This window comes from Pelophylax lessonae (genome assembly GCF_965119305.1).
Source record: "Pelophylax lessonae genome assembly, chromosome: 11".
Taxonomy (NCBI): Eukaryota; Metazoa; Chordata; class Amphibia; order Anura; family Ranidae; genus Pelophylax; species Pelophylax lessonae.
The window spans coordinates 29104754-29121964 of NC_138778.1; the positions used below are offsets into that span (position 1 = coordinate 29104754).

A 17211-nucleotide genomic window follows, 5' to 3' on the forward strand; every position below is an offset into this window, starting at 1 on the left:
TGTTGGTTTGCTTTCTTTGTGTTCTTTCTTCTCTGAGCATGCCTAGTCTTGCTCATAAGATTTTTCCCTGTCGAAATCTGTACTGACTGCACGAAAATCGGACGTGTTTTGACGGAGGACAAAAATTTTATAGCCTGCGCACCAGAATTTTTTTCGGCCGAAAAGTCGGAGTTGGTTGTCGGAAGCATCATACTAACAAGCCGAAAATCGGCCGATCGGTCGTCGGACGAAAATTCCCACGGAATCGTGCCGATTCTGCCCGTGATACTAAATCATTGCAAATCGCAGGACACCTGTGCGATTCCTGTGACTTGCAATGGCACCCCAAACGCGGCGCAATTTTGCCACGATTGTTGCCTGACGAATCGCGGTAAAACCGTGCAAACAGAATCGTGGGACGCCTGTCGCCCCAAAAAAAGCGCAAGAACTTCTTTTGGGCGACAGGCGTCCAACGATTCTGTTTGCGCGATTTGACGGGGGACAATCGCGGAAAAATCACGCCGCCTTCGGGGTGCCATTGCAAGTCATGGGAATCGCACGGACATCCCGCAATTTGCAATGATTCGGGCCGTGATCCGATACGCCAGTATGTGAACAGGGCCTAAGTGCTCTGGATTGAGACAAGTACACACCATAAAGGGATATTCTTTGTTCATATTTCATGTCTGAGGTTTACAACCACTTTACCCTGCAATGAGGAATCATTGGTTATACTTAATGGCTTGGCTTTGGCAGCTCAACACAAAGCATGGCACCCCCCCAAGATATAGGGGTCACCTAAACTGAGAAATGCACGTGAAAAGCTTTGGCAGCTCAACACAAAGCATGGCGCCCAAGATATAGGGGTCACCTAAACTGAGAAGTCCACATGAAAATAAAAAAGAAAGCACCAAGCAATTGTGCTAAGTCTAAGATCCTTTATTGTTATGACACAGCAAGGCAAAAGACATCAAATGCGTTTTGGAGGCCAAAAATTCACCTTCATTAGGGCTTGAACTAGAAAAAGCATCTGACACCTTTGTGCTACATTGTCCAAGCCCTGATGAAGTGAGATCTTTGGCTCCCAAAACGCATTGGCTGTCTTCTGCCTTACTGATATTATGTTTGATAACAATAACGGATCTTGAACTCATTAGACGATCGTTTGGCATTCTCCTTTTTCTCCAGAAGTAGCAGTGCCTGAGGGCGGTCAGATTTTACGGCATGCCCTGTGAGACCTCTGAGCACCTTAACCGAGCGCCATCACGTCTGAGGTTCAGCAGATTATACTAAAGCTACCGCAACATGACAGCCAATCAGAAGCTCTATCAGGCAACTCACTTCAAAGAAACACCATTGGTGTTAGCCGATATATTTCCTTCCACCAGCAGAGAGTTGCCCCCATTCCAGGCTTCCTGTGGGCAAACCCGAGTCTTCACATAGCTGCTGTCTTCCTCCAGCTCAACCGCAGAGAAGATGGGCTGTAGTTCCTGAGCACTTAAATTAAACCAGGGCCCAATATCTTCCGCCTGAAGCAAAGCAAGGAGGAAACAATTAATGACCATCAAAGTTAGAAAAACACCTTGATGTCTTCACTGGGGAAAAAAATGCATAATGGAACCTTTCCTTCACCATTTAAAGTGATTGTAAACCCTTATATATACCCAGTGAAGGGACCGGCCTCAGGCGATACACAGCGATGACACAAATCCTCCTACATAAGTTGCACCTGTTTATCTGCAGTCTTCTCTACTTGCATCCAAAGTGCAAAATGTATCCAGCTTGTCTAAAGGGCCATACACACTATAAGATTTTCTGAAGACATTTTCCTTTAGATTTACCAAAACCATATAATATGAGGTCAAACCTAAACACGTTCAATTTGTATGCAATCTGGCAGGCCCTTGCACTACAAAGAAAAGGTAAATCTGAAGGAAAAAGCCTTCAGAAAATCTTATAGTGTGTATGGCCCTTAAGAGTCAAGATAAAAAGTGGGTGGAGAGCTGAAGTTACACTCTGCAGAGCTCAGTGAGGAAAACTCTGAGAGCTGATTGGAGGGAAGAGACACGCCCCCCTTCACACAACACACAAGAACAGAGCTGAGGCTGTCAATCTGCTATAGGTCCCTCCCCCATTACCTTTTTTTCTATTGGTGTCAAGAAAAAAACTTATCAGAAGTAATTCATGCTGATAGCAGAGGAACAAAGCAGCAGACAAAAATGACACTTAGTGCTCTGGATTGAGACAAGTACACACTATAGAGAGATATGTTTTGTTCATATTTCACGTCTGAGGTTTAGAACCACTTTAAAGTGGAACTTCACTCCCAATCAACGATTATTTTTAATCCTCATGCAGCAAGCATTAGTGAATAGATAGGAAAGTATATTATATTTACTTGTTTTATACTTTTTTTTTTTATATACACTCTCCTGTATGCATACATGAGCTAAGAGCAGGAAGGAATCATTTGCCCTTATTCAAGATGGCCCCAGCCGGAAATTCTAGGGGGTGAATTTTAAAGGAGATATACAGCCAGGGCTCATTTGACTTTACATCTCCTTTGAATCACAGGAGTGCAGTTCGTGCTGCACTCCTGTGACCCGTTTTCAGCAGAGAGCAGGCTGAAGTCCGCACTCTGATGACGTCACCAAATCATCATGACCACAGAGTTGAGATCCACCAGGTGCCTGGACCGACACTCGGCTCAGCCTCTCAGAGAGCCCTGTCATTTGGTCCCTTCAATCACCTGACTTATCCTGCCTGGATCTGCCCTCCCCTGTAAACTGAAACTGTGGTCAGTTTACATGCCTCCGTCATCCACAGCCCTGTTGTCTGCTCTCGTGAGTCCTCCTCCCCTCCCTGCCAACTCCGTGTCAAAGCCCACCTGAACCTCCTGCTACTGAAATTACGGTTAATGCTTTATATAATTCTGTTTCCTAATGCTGTGTGCCCTGATCTCTGTGCTTTATAAAAAAAAAAAAAAATGCAAACTATGCCTGATTTCCTCTCTCCTCCCGACTGACGTTAGCAGCGGATTTTCAGCCCCTCCCGCTCTAGCAGTCAGATGGAGAGGGGAGAGCTGGCCGGTCACGTGAGTGCCACTCTGAAATCAGGTATAGTCAGCATTTTTTTGATCTTCAGGCCTAAAATGTGCCTTGTGTGCAAAAATACAAAAACATTCTTGGCAGCAAAAGGGTTGAAAAGAATTTCCAAATGCAAGCAAAGACAAACTAAAAACCTTCCAAGCAATATACAGTGCATTGAAAAAGTATTTATACCTATTGAAATTATTGCACATTTTGTCATGTTACAACCAAAAATGTAAATGTATTTTAGGAATGGTTTAAATCAAAGCATATTCATGTGTTAGAATGGCCCAGTCAAAGTCCAGACCTAAATCCAATTGAGAATCTGTGGCAAGACTTGAAAATTGCTGTTCACAGATGCTCTCCAGCCAATCTGACAGAATTTGAGCGATTTTGCAAAGAAGAATGGGCAAAAATGTCCCTCTCTAGATGTGTAAAGCTGGTAGAGACATCCCCAAAATGACTTGCAGCTGTAATTGCAGTGAAAGGGAGTTCTACAAAGTATTGACTCAGGGGGGCTGAATACAAATGTACGCCACACTGTTCAAATATTTGTAAAAAATGTTTAAAACCATTTATCATTTCCCTTCCACTTCACAATTATGTGCCACTTTGTGTTGGTCGATCACATAAAATCCCAATAAAATACATTTACGTTTTTGGTTGTAACATGACAAAATGTGAAAAATTTTTAAGGCACTGTATATCTATGGTGCCCACTCTCTTCCCAATCCTACATTAACCCTGTGCAGGGTTCATGTGCTTTTCTTTGTACCGGCAAGGTAATGAATTGCTTTTATTCATGGGACAGAAACCAATGAGATCACCAGCATATGCAATGATTATTCAGGCGCTCCAACACACAACTCACCTCTCCGTAGAAAAATCTCTTCTTCCCGTACCCAAGACAAAATGAGGAATATATAGGAAGGGTGCAGAGACTGTGGATGTACAGGTGTTTTTCCAAGAGAGACCAAAACCTGGAGAAAGATTATGGGATGGGCCAATTAAATTTTTATACATAAAAGTCCAAACATTTAAAGCGGAGTTTCGGCCACAGAAAAAAAAAATCAATGAACATACCCCCGGGACAGTCAGGGCTAGTACATTCCACAATGGATAGCCTTTGATCTGTCCCAGTTCGCACTTACCTTTTAGAAGAAATACTTACTTTTAAAATTTCTTCTCCAGCGCTGCCATCTCAGGTGTGGACAGCTTGAAGCCAGCGCGATCCTCTTCCGCGTCCTCTTCCGCCCTCTTCGGTCCCATGATGCACTGCGCCGGCCCCGCCGTCAGTTCCGGTTCTGCAGCGTCATCCCTGCACAGCTTCTGGGCATGCCCAGAAGCTGTTTAGCAAGGTATGACGGCGCCTGCAACGGAACTGACGTCGGGGCCGGTGCAGGCTCATTGATTCCTGGGAGCGATGACGTTCAGCTCCCAGGAATCATTGCAAAGCGGAAGTGACGGCGCAGGCCGTGCGGCCGAGGGAGGAAGTGGAAGGAAGGTGAGCATTTTTTTTTCTGCAATTACAAGTAAAAAAAAAAAAAAAAAAAAAATCCTAACTACCCATTTCTTTTTCAGGTGAGCTATAGCAAGCGGATGGCCAAAAATCGACTATGTCGATTTTGTGGCCGGAACTCCGCTTTAAGTCTAAAACATAGAAATTTCAAAGACAAAGTAGAGCTCTAGGCTGTATTACATGTTTACCTGCCTGTTCTTAGCAGGGATAGGCACAGACCAAGGCTGTGACGGACATTTTCCAAAGTACAGACCATAGTGAAGGACACCAACGTACATTTCAAATTAAAAAACATAAAAAACACTACTTTCTACTAGGGTTAGGGCCCTTCTCTAAAGGGGGATCTATGGGACCCTGCCCTAAAGAGGGATCTATGGGGACCCTGGCCTGCCCTAAAGGGGGATCTAAAATCAATTGTACAGAGATTGTACAAAAAGTGAACTTAGCCTTTAACACATCACAGTGCACTTGCGTTATAGCACATCACAATGCATTAGATGTGCATGATCTGTGGCTAGCTGCATGAAATAAATGTTGCAAGTGCAGTTTAAATGCATTGCAGGGCTTTGGCAGCCTATTTAAACATGAACATGTGTACGTTACTGCAACACCTTGGTGTGACAAGGCCCAAATAGTTCATACAGCCTACAGGCGGTCCCCAAGTTACAAACAGAATAGGTTCTGTAAATTTGTTCTTAAGTTGAATTTGTTTGTAAGTCGGAACAGGTACATTTTTTAAGTGTAGTTCCAGACAAAAAAATCATTTTTAAAGTTTTTTGGATAGCATAGGGAAAGGTTAACACCCCTGTAACATTTGTTTTGCTGTCTATGCCCATGTTCAGAAGATTTCACCTCACTTTCTGTCCCTATAATAATTGGATTTTACAATTTTGGGTTGTTGTGGAAACAAGGATTAGTGATAATACTTCAGTGGAGACACCTTTTTCCCATGATAACTCTTACAGAAGTGAATTTCCCTTCCTAGGGGGAGATTTCGCCTCACTTCCTGTTGTCTCCCTCCGTTTGTAAGTAGGAGTCGTTGGTAAGTCGGATGTTTGTAACCCGGGGACCGCCTGTATTATTTTTATCATTATTATTATTCCCACCTGTGCTGGTTCTCCAGGAATTGTTCCTTGTTGAAACATTCATAAACCCAGCCAGGAGCAAAGAGCGCAGCGGAGAAGCCATACTGACGGATCATCTGCAGAGACTGGAGAACAATACATGTTAGATTAGAGGGGCTGCACATGGACAAATAGTCAGCAGCAGAGATATATAGAGATGAGTCATAAAAAATGGGGGAAAAACAAATTTGCACATAAAATAAGTTGTTGCTGACAGTGACCAATCAGAGTTCTTGTTCAAACTAGGGGCGCAATGACGCGTCGACGTAGTCGACTACAAAAAATCGTCGACGTGCGTGAAAGGTGTCAACACGTGACGTCACACGCCCCCTGGCCGGACTCGCCTACCGGGATACCAAGATACGGCCGGCCCGCAGTGCCGCTTTAAGCATTGCCGGCCGGGCCGCTGCATTGATTGGGGCCGCTGCAGGCTGATCCCTCCCACTGTCCCACATAGACGAGATGTCACACGCCACTCCAGCAGCAGCATGTGATCGCAGGTGAGCCTGAGGGGTCTGCACTGGGAGGGGGGGCTTACTAAGTGGTCTGTACTAGGTGGGAGGGCTTACTGTGGGGTCTGTACTGGGAGGGGGCTTACTGAGGGGTCTGTACTGAGAGGGGGGCTTACTGAGGGGTCTGTACTGAGAGGGGGGCTTACTGAGGGGTCTGTACTGAGAGGGGGCCTCCTGAGGGGTCTGTACTGAGAGGGGGGCTGAGAGGTCTGTACTGGGAGGGGGGCTTACTGAGGGGTCTGTACTGGGAGGGGGGCTTACTGAGGGGTCTGTACTGGGAGGGGGGCTTCTTGAGGGGTCTGTACTGAGAGGGGGGCTTACTAAGTGGTCTGTACTGAGAGGGGGGCTTACTGAGGGGTCTGTACTGGGAGGGGGGCTTACTGAGGGGTCTGTACTGGGAGGGGGGCTTACTGAGGGGTCTGTACTGAGAGGGGGAGGGGATTAATTAGCTAATCAAAAAAACACTTAATTAGGCAAAAAAAATAAATAAATAATCGTTAAATTAGTCGACTAATCGTAAAAATAATCGATAGATTAGTCGACAGACAAATTAATCGTTAGTTGCAGCCCTAGTTCAAACCCTTCATGCCTAAGCACATTTTATCGTCTAAGCACAATTTTGCAACTTTTACGTATCACAACTACTTTGTGCATCCAGGTTGATTATATCACGTTTATTTTCAGGGCAAATTGGGTTTCATTTGGTGATGGATCTCTTGATTTTTTGTTTTTGATTTTTTTTTTATATTCAAGGAAAACTGGCCTAAATTATTATTTTTTATTTTTTAACATTTAGCTGTCTATTTCTTGTTACTACCATAACCTACCACCAAAGAACAACCTATAACAGTCATCACTAAATGGTGGCCCACAGTCCGCCACCCGGCCCGAGTCAATAAAATCAAGTTGGGCTGAGTGCTGCTCATCTGTTCACAGAAAGCTTTGTATTTCCTGAATGAATACAAGGCTTCCTCTAATTGGCTGAGGTGTAGATGACCTCACAATCTCCACCATGCTCAAACAGAAGAAGCTTTGTACTCTTTCAGAAAATACCAGGCTTTCCATGAATGGGAACCCAAATTAAGTCACGTGGGCTGTGACGCAACTAGTCAGGTACATCTCTTTGGGTTTTCGGCCGATCCCAGAAGTTCATGGTTTCTGATGCTGTTGTAATCAGTTTTAAAATGTGAGTTACTACTTTTTTGTTAATAAAATCCATTTTCATTGGAATATTACACAATGAGGATTTGCTTTCTTGTATAACCATATCACCCCTCGGAAGAGAGGGGAGTGGATAGTGGGAGAGAGTGAGGACAGACCCATATACCATTTCATTGCTGATTGGAAGAAAGGATAGGATACAGTCACCCATGGAGAGGAACTGATTACACCCTACATTCTTTTAGACTTTCTGGTCTAGGGAATGAGGTGAGCTGCTCACAGTGTGGATTGAGGTGCAAGGGAGAGTGATTACATCACTGAGGAATTTGATGACATTTGCACGATGGATATCACTGGACACACTAATTTTGTTCTGTAATGGACATCATAATTATATGAAACATATATAATTATATGAAAATTAGGTCACCAAATTGTAGTTTCTCACACTTTATCATTGTATTGATTAATGTTTAAGCTATTTTTCCGTATTTCCACATTTTTGCACAATTTTGCATTATTTGCAGCACTGGTGTTTTTTGTTACAATACTTAGTAGAGGGACAGGGGGAGAAAGAGCCGCACCGATTTAAGTCCAGCATAAAGGTGAAGAAACAATTTATTAGGATAAAAAAAACTTACATTTGCCACAATGGTACAAGCATTTGTAGTGTGTAGGGCACTACAAATGCTTGTACTATTGTGGAAAATGTAAGTGTTTTTTATCCAAATAAATTGTTTCTTCACCTTTATGCTGCACTTAGATCGGTGCCGCTCTTTCTCCCCCTGTCTCCATACTACAGAGCTGCTTCATACTCTGCGAGCTGGCAGCAGACCTCCTAAAGTGCACCTCTAGTGTGATTTGCACCAGCAATTATGACATGAACTATATGCCATGAACTATATACCATGACATGAACTATATACCATGAACTATATGCCGTGCCATGAACTATATACCATGAACTATATGCCGTGCCATGAACTATATACCATGAACTATATGCCATGACATGAACTATATGCCATGAACTATATACCATGAACTATATGCCATTAACTGTATTCCATAAACTATACGCTATGAACTATATACCATGACATGAACTATATACCATGAACTATATGCCATGACATGAAATATATACCATGAACTATATGCCATGACATGAACTATATGCCATGAACTATATGCCATGAACTATATGCCGTGCCATGAACTATATACCATGAACTATATGCCATGACATGAACTATATGCCATGAACTATATACCATGAACTATATGCCATTAACTGTATTCCATAAACTATACGCTATGAACTATATACCATGACATGAACTATATACCATGAACTATATGCCATGACATGAAATATATACCATGAACTATATGCCATGACATGAACTATATGCCATGAACTATATGCCATGCCATGAACTATATGCCATGCCATGAACTATATGCCATGAACTATATGCCATTAACTATATGCCATGAACTATATACCATGAACTATATACCATGAACTATATACCATGAACTATATACCATGAACTATATACCATGAACTATATACCATGACATGAACTATATGCCATGAAATTTATGCCATGACATGAACTATATACCATGATTTATATGCCATGAACTATATGCCATGACATGAACTATATGCCATGAACTATATGCCATGACATGAACTATATACCATGAACTATATGCCATGCCATGAACTATATGCCATGACATGAACTATATGCCATGAACTATATGCCATGAACTGCATACGGACTGACACTTGTCACTTGATGTCACATTGCTCCCTGTACCCACTTATACATTATATACAGTCTGACTCATCAGCTTTCTTTCCCCCTTAGCGCTCACTATCCCCTCCCACATCTCAATACCTAGTCGGGGTACTATTTTAATGCTGAATTGTGATAAGACACATACATTTTATTTTTATTTGCGTTATTTTGTACATCTTGATGAGAAGTTCATTGCAGCACTTTGAGTACAAAGTCTGTAGATAAATTATTATTATTATTATTATTATTCACGTTATGCAATATCTACCTTGAGAGATCAGACACATATAATATTACCGTTTGCAATTCTTTATATAGTTTTTTAGTTTTTGAAGCATAGTGTCACTTCATATTTGTAAACAATTGTATTTTAGATGTGGGGACACATTGTTAAGTTGTGAGCAGCTGCTTCCTATTTCTTATAAGTGGTAGTGCATAGAATTCTATATCTACAATATCCATAGAAGGATCACGAACACGGTGACAGCTGTACACATTAGGTACATTTACCTTGACGGTTTCAAACTGCCCTCCTACAACTTCTCCCCGACCAAAGATGTCCACTCCAACGTAAATGTCTGTCCTGCGGGGCTCCACCGCCATACGCTGTAAATGCTCCTCCTTCCAGTTGTAGTTTGTGAAAATTCCATCGCAAGCATCAAAAAACTGTCTATGGTTATAAAAGAAAGACTTTTTTTTGTGATACACAGAGATGAAACAAATCTTCCAACAAAAGTTGTACATGTTTATCTACAGCTGTCTTTCCCCTACATTCATTAAAAGTGCAGAATTTACACAGGATTTCTCAGCAATGAAAAAGGGGCAGAGAGCTGAATTTACATCAGTGAGGAGGAGAGCTCTGAGAACTGATTGGAGGGAAGGGACGTACCGCACCCTCTTTACACAGCACACAGGAGCAGAGCTGAGGCAGCAGGAATGCACAGCATTTTACTATTAATGAAGCATTTTAACAGACCAAACGGGAGCAAAAAACAGAAGCTAATTTTTAAGGTTTATGTACAATTGAAAGGCCAATAACAATACAGATAAGACCACACCGATGTTTACTTAAAGGAGTTGTAAAGGCAGAAGGTTTTGGTTTCCTTAAATGAATTCTATACATGAAGAGAAAAAGCCTTCTCTGTGCAGCCACCTCCCCAGCACCCCCTAATACTTACCTGATCCCCATCTCTGTCCACAAATCCCTCGGCCATCCGGGGCTCTCCCTTCTGATTGGCTGAGACACAGCAGTGGCACAATTTTCTCCCACAGCTGTCAACGTCAGTTAGGCTCCATGTACACGGGACGTTGTAAATGGCCGTTTAGGAGCAGTTGGGCGTTTTTTTCAGAAGCCCCTGAACCCATCTACATGTTATCTTATCTGTCCATGTACACAGGCTTGTTTACAGTCATTTGCAGGCAGTTGAGTTCAGGGACATTTTTTGGAACGCAATTAATTGCGTTCGAATGTGTGTTTCCCGGCGTTTCAAACGCAAAAACGCGACCGAGCGCGATGACCTGCGTTTAGCGTTCGCGTTTTTCCATTTTAAAGGGGAATCATTTTTTTGACCTCTAGGAACGGTTCTAAATGCAAACGCCCGCTAAACGCGGGTGCAAGCGCGACCTAACGGACATTTCAAACGTCCTAAAAATTCCAGCATTCAAAAGGGACTTTTAACAACGTCCCGTGTACATGGAGCCTTAGCCAATCAAGAGCGGGGGCGGGGCCGAACAGCAGCTCCGTGTCTGAATGGACACACGGAGGTGCAGCTCGGCTTCCCCCATAGCAAGCTGCTTGCCGTGGGGGGCACTCATCAGAAGGGAGGGGCCAGGAGCATAGAAGAGGAACCCGAGAAGAGGAGGATCCAAAAAACCAACTGCACAGAGGAGGCAAGTATAACATGTTTTGTCATCTAAAAAGAAAAAAAAAATGGACTTTACAATTTTATACAAGTCTAAGACAAATAAAGTGATTGTAAAGTCTTTTTTTTTTTTCTTTTTAGATAACAAAACATGTTATACTTGCCTCCTCTGTGCAGTTGGTTGTGCACAGGGCAGCCTGGATCTTCCTCTTCTCGGGTCTCTCTTCTATGTGTGTGTATATATATATATATATATATATATATATATATATATATATATATATATATATATATATATATATATATATATATATATATATACACACACACACACACATACACACTTATCAGTGTATTTACTGAATATCAGAAGATAAAACAGAAAGGCCCCTTTCACACAAGACGGACTCTGATTTGATAATCGGGGGGGGGGTGTCCACTGATCTCCTGCTGATCGGAGCAGAGCGGGTGGATGACCCGTCCGTGTCCTCTTAGTTTATGTAGAGTGGACACAGACAGAGCCAACTCTGCTCTATGGGCGGTCAGGTGTAAAAAGACTCCACTGTCCCGTTTACACCCGGCTGCCTCTGATGCGTCTAGACGGAGGGGGACGGATCCCCTTTCCATTTTATTTTTTTTTTAGCAGACCAGATCAGATGGGAGGTAGGCAGGTGTAAAAATGTACTTGCAGGTCCATAAGTGTGAATGTAGGGTCCAATTAGGACTGCCTACAAAACTGACAGGCGGACCTGATCAGTCCATTCGTGTAAAAGGAATCAAAAGGTGCGGTATTCCAGGAAAAGAGAAAACCCAACACCATTCCACTGGTCATTTACCTGTTTTCACCATTAAGTTCATTTTGCCATCGCAGTTCTCCGGTATGGATCACACTGTCGTACCACAGGACGAGGCTCCCCGGGACTTGGGAGTGCATTTTTTCCATTAGGTAGGAAAGGAAGAGCGGGACCTGAGACACTGCCAGTGGCTAGACATGAAAAAGAGAAAGACAAACTATAAGGGCTTTCCATTATCATTGTATTAATCCTTGGATACATATTCAAGCTGTTATTTGGAAGATCAAATGAGGTTACAGCCCTTTACAGAGATCTACAGTACCAAGAATTGGCTGGTTGTTCAAGAGGAGCTCAAGTCTCAATTTCGAAGTCAGCAGCTACAAATAATCGAAATTCTGACTTTTAACATAAGCAAACTTCTGGCTCAGATTGCCGCAGTGCCTCTCACCAGAAGTGGGAGCAGGTATCTGCCAAAACCAGGTACCCGCTCCCCCCCTCTCCCCCAGAAAGTGGCAAATGTGGCAGTGTAGGGGGGGGGTGTATGCAAGCAAGTGGAACTTTCCTTTTTGGGTGAATTTCTGCGTTAAAAGGCTAAGTTCACCTTTCCTTAAAAAACAAAAAAATGCCATCTTTTTGCAGAAGAAAAAGTGCATTTATCGTTTTTTTTGACAGAAGCCTGCAGAGCATTGCACCCATGATCAGTGGATCGCGAGTGTAATGTCAAGCTCCTGAAGACATTGTCTGTATGGGGCAGACGGTTCCTGAGCTGTGGGCAGTGTGAATGAACTACGAGCGTGCTGATCAGTGTGATCGTCATTCATGGATACTACAAATCCCTCTGCCGTGGTGGCGGACTGGACTTGTAGTTTATCCATTCACAGGTTCCTGTGAATAAATGATGCAACTATGTCCCGCACAATCGCACCGATTTCAAAATGTGACAGTGGGTGCAAGGAAAAAATACAGGTGTAACATGCTACTAAAGGCAAACTTATCCTTTAACAGAGGTGTAGAAATAAATAGAGTCCTAGAGCACCACCTGCTGGCTGGAGATGGTAGATATGACATTTATATTTGTATATACCTGACTGAACAAAATAAAATTTTTATTTGCCCTGAATACAAAAAAGGAAACAAAAAAGTACTACATATTCTTTTCAGATGCTATACCATGCTCATAGTCCCTACCATGCTGAGTCCCTACCGATTTTGTAAATTTTTTCCACAATCCGTGAGAATTAGGCATGTACATCCTAGAGACAGGAAAATAAGGCCAGCCCATACCAACACTGTTACTGAGACCTGCCAATATTGTCACTAAGGGGAGCCAATAACCACATTAAAACTAGCCAATAGGGACACTAATGCCAACAAGTAGGGACATAGAGGCCAACCAATAAAAGTTAAACCTGCCAATAAGGACACTGAGGCTAGCCAATAAGGACACTGAGGCCAGCATAGAGTGACAAGGAGGCCAGACGATAAGGACACTGAAACCAGCAAATAAGGACACTAAGACCAGCCAATACCTACACTGAGACCAGCCAATGAAAACACTGAGGATAGGCAATAAAGCCACTAATGCCTCATTTCCACTGAGCGGTACGGTTAGGTTCGGTATAGTTCAGTATGGTTGGGAACGGTACACCTTGATCAGGCTTGCATTTCCACCACCAACAGTACCTCAGCTCAACAGTACCTCAACAGTGTAGCTCCACCCTATTGGTACGGTTATATTGTGCTTGGTACCCCAATGAAAGGGTCCCAAAAAAGTGGTACGGTAGGGTTCAGAAATAGGCTACCATTAACAACTTTTGGCAATGGAAACGGCAAAAATTGCGTACTGTACCAAACCAAACTTTACCACTCAATGGAAACAAGCCATTAGGCCAGCTAATAAGAACCACAGGGCCAGAAAATAAGGACACTGAAGACAGCCAGTAGGAAAAATAGGGGTACCCAATAAGGACACAACTGCAAACTACTAAAGACAGAGGCCAACCAATGACAGTGAAGTCTACAAATAAAGACACTGAGGCAAGCCAATAAGGACACTTAGACCAGCTAATAAGGACAGCGGGGCCAGGAAATAAGGACACTGAAGACAGCTAATAAGGAAACTAAGGTCACCCAATAATAAGGTGCCATGAGGCCAGCCAATAGGGACATGTTTGTAACCTACTAAGGACACAGAAGCCAACCAATGACAGTTAAGCCAGTGAGGCCAGCCAATAAGGACACTTTGACCAGCTACTAATGACACAGAGGCCAGTCCATAGTGACAATGAGGCCAGCCAGTACAGACATTGGGGTCACTCAACATGAACACTAAAGCCAGCCAATAGAGACACTAAGGCCAGCCAACAATTTCACTGAAGACAGTTAATAAAGGATACTTAGGCCAGGTAATAAGGAAAATAAAGGTAACCAATATGGACACTGAGGTCAGCCAATGAGGACATTGAGATCAGCCAATAGGGACACTGACCTTATAGCTGCAATTCAAGATTTACTGACCATCTAAGACATTCTTAAAAGAAAGCTGAAGGCACAAGCAGGTATCTCCAGGTTCCTGCAGGCAATGTCCTCGGTCGCAAAATTTAAGATTCATTACAGATAAACATTTGTAACTGGAATTAGGTTTTAAAGTGTAACTAAAGTGAAGACAAATAAGTCACAGGGTCCTGATGAGATACACCCAAGATTATTAAAAGAGCTTAGTGGTGAGCTGCCAAAACCATTAACAGATCTATTTAACCAATCATTAGTAACAGGAGTCGTCCCGGAAGATTGGAAATTGGCAAATGTCGTGCCCATTCACAAGAAAGGTAGTAGGGAGGAATCGAGCAACTATAGACCAGTGAGTCTGACATCAATAGTAGGCAAATTAATGGAAACCCTATTAAAGGATAGGATTGTGGAACATCTTAAATCCCATGGATTGCAAGATGAAAAACAACATGGGTTTACTTCAGGGAGATCATGTCAAACAAATCTTATAGATTTTTTTGACTGGGTGACTAAAATAATAGACGGTGGAGGTGCAGTAGACATTGCATATCTAGATTTTAGTAAGGCTTTTGACACTGTCCCACATAGAAGACTTATCAATAAACTGCAGTCATTGAGCATGGACTCCCATATTGTTGAGTGGATTAGGCAGTGGCTGAGTGACAGACAACAGAGGGTTGTAGTCAATGAGAACATTCAGAACAAGGTCATGTTACCAGTGGGGTACCTCAGGGATCTGTACTGGGACCAATTTTGTTTAATATCTTCATAAGTGATATTGCAAAAGGCCTCGATGGTAAGGTTTGTCTTTTTGCTGATGACACAAAGATATGTAACAGGGTTGATGTACCTGGAGGGAAACGCCAAATGGAAAAGGATTTAGGAAAACTAGAAGAATGGTCAGAACTCTGGCAACTGAAATTTAATGTGGATAAGTGCAAGATAATGCACCTGGGGCGTAAAAACCCAAGGGCAGAATATAGAATATTTGACACAGTCCTGACCTCAGTATCTGAGGAAAGGGATTTAGGAGTAATTATTTCAGAAGACTTAAAGGTGGGAAGACAATGTAATAGAGCAGCACGAAATGCCAGCAGAATGCTTGGATGTATAGGGAGAGGTATAAGCAGTAGAAAGAGAGAAGTGCTTATGCCGCTGTACAGAACACTGGTGAGACGTCACTTGGAGTATTGTGCGCAGTACTGGAGGCCATATCTCCAGAAGGATATAGATATTCTAGAGAGAGTTCAGAGAAGAGCTACTAAACTAGTACATGGATTTCAGGAAAAAACTTACCAGGAAAGGATAAAGGACCTTAACATGTATAGCTTGGAAGAAAGAAGAGACAGAGGGGTAAAGGAGGAGAGCATATTTAAAAGAAGAAAAACTACCACAAGAGGACACAGTTTTAAATTAGAGGGGCAAAGGTTTAAAAGTAATATGAGGAAGTATTACTTTACTGAGAGAGTAGTGGATGCATGGAATAACCTTCCTGCAGAAGTGGTAGCTGCAAATACAGTGAAGGAGTTTAAGCATGCATGGGATAGGCATAAGGCTATCCTTCATATAAGATAGGGCCAGGGACTATTCATAGGATTCAGATATATTGAGCAGACTAGATGGGCCAAATGGTTCTTATCTGCCGACACATTCTATGTTTAAAGCCCAGGCATGCCACCCAGCATCTTTCCACCCACTTCTTGTGAGTCACAGCCCCTCCCCCTGAGGAAGTGTCATCATATTGGACTGGGATCATAGAACAAAACTGCAGAGATTGGTGCTAACATCAGTGTTGCTTCCTGAATTATTCAGGATCACCGACCACCAGATAGAAAGAGAACCTAGCAGATCATGTGACTGGCCAGAAGACAGTTAATGATGTTGAATTCCAAGAAAGGGCTGCTTGGCCTAGTCTGAATTTGCCTTTAAGATTCAGGACATGGACAGTAGGCATAGGCAATACTCACACTAAGTACATTCTCAATGTTGATCAGCCAGCCATCGAAACGGTAGAATTGAGCCAACATGACCATCTGATCTGCCACAGCTTTATAGGTTGATTCTTCACCACTTAGGAAGGACTCGCATGTCTTAGCCCCATCTTCCCATTCTGTGATAAAAGTTCCTAGATGAAGATCAGAAGAGAAACTCAACATGACAGTGAAGATCTAGAACTAGTGGAAGAATGTTAATAGTATATTATTAAAATGCAATTAAAAGTCATATTCTGGTAAGACCTACTCAAAGTCCACCCCTAAACCGAAAGAGATGTTATAGCAGACATAAGACGATTTGCTTGAGCAGGTTGCACTCTTGTTTACTTGTAAATAAAATTCAATGCATACCATTTATTTTAACACCATTATTAAAAAAAAAAAAAATACAATATTAAAGTTTTCTTTTTAGTTAAAAAACTTTGAAATATTGCTTTTTTTCATATTAAAATTTCTAAACTTCCTTGGGCTCTTTTCACATGTGTACCAGGCTAATCTTAACTGCGTCACTGAAAGAAAAAAAAAGCCTGTTGTCTACCTAGAACAATAGTTAAAATGTAAGATCACCTTTTCAGAAAAAATTTAAACCCTTCCCAAACCCCACGATCCCACTGTATTTACCACTGTGGGCGATTTGCTGTCAGCACCCACACAGCCATCCGGGAAAATAAAATCCTCGCTCTTCTCCCTCTCCTCTGTGCAGTTTCCAGGAAAGATCAGAGCAATTCTGATTGGTCAGCACTGGCACCAGGGTAGAGGGAGAAGAGCAGGGATTTCAGATCCCTGGAGCACTGCACCGGCACTGACAGTTCATCTGCCACAGGGGTAAACACAGCGTTAGTTGACCTTTTT

At 42.6% G+C, this 17211-nt stretch overlaps 1 protein-coding gene across 1 annotated transcript in view; it reads right to left on the bottom strand.

Annotated features, from left to right (window-relative positions):
• ENGASE (endo-beta-N-acetylglucosaminidase) overlaps window positions 1–17211 on the bottom strand; it is a 43427-nt gene that overhangs the window by 7282 nt on the left and 18934 nt on the right. Inside the window, exons 6-11 of the mRNA XM_082272945.1 lie at window positions 16333–16490; window positions 11897–12045; window positions 9709–9868; window positions 5694–5797; window positions 3940–4048; window positions 1321–1508 (exon numbers count right to left, since the gene is read on the bottom strand). Coding sequence (XP_082129071.1) covers window positions 1321–1508; window positions 3940–4048; window positions 5694–5797; window positions 9709–9868; window positions 11897–12045; window positions 16333–16490 — 868 coding nt within the window. The remainder of the gene's footprint in view (window positions 1–1320; window positions 1509–3939; window positions 4049–5693; window positions 5798–9708; window positions 9869–11896; window positions 12046–16332; window positions 16491–17211) is intronic.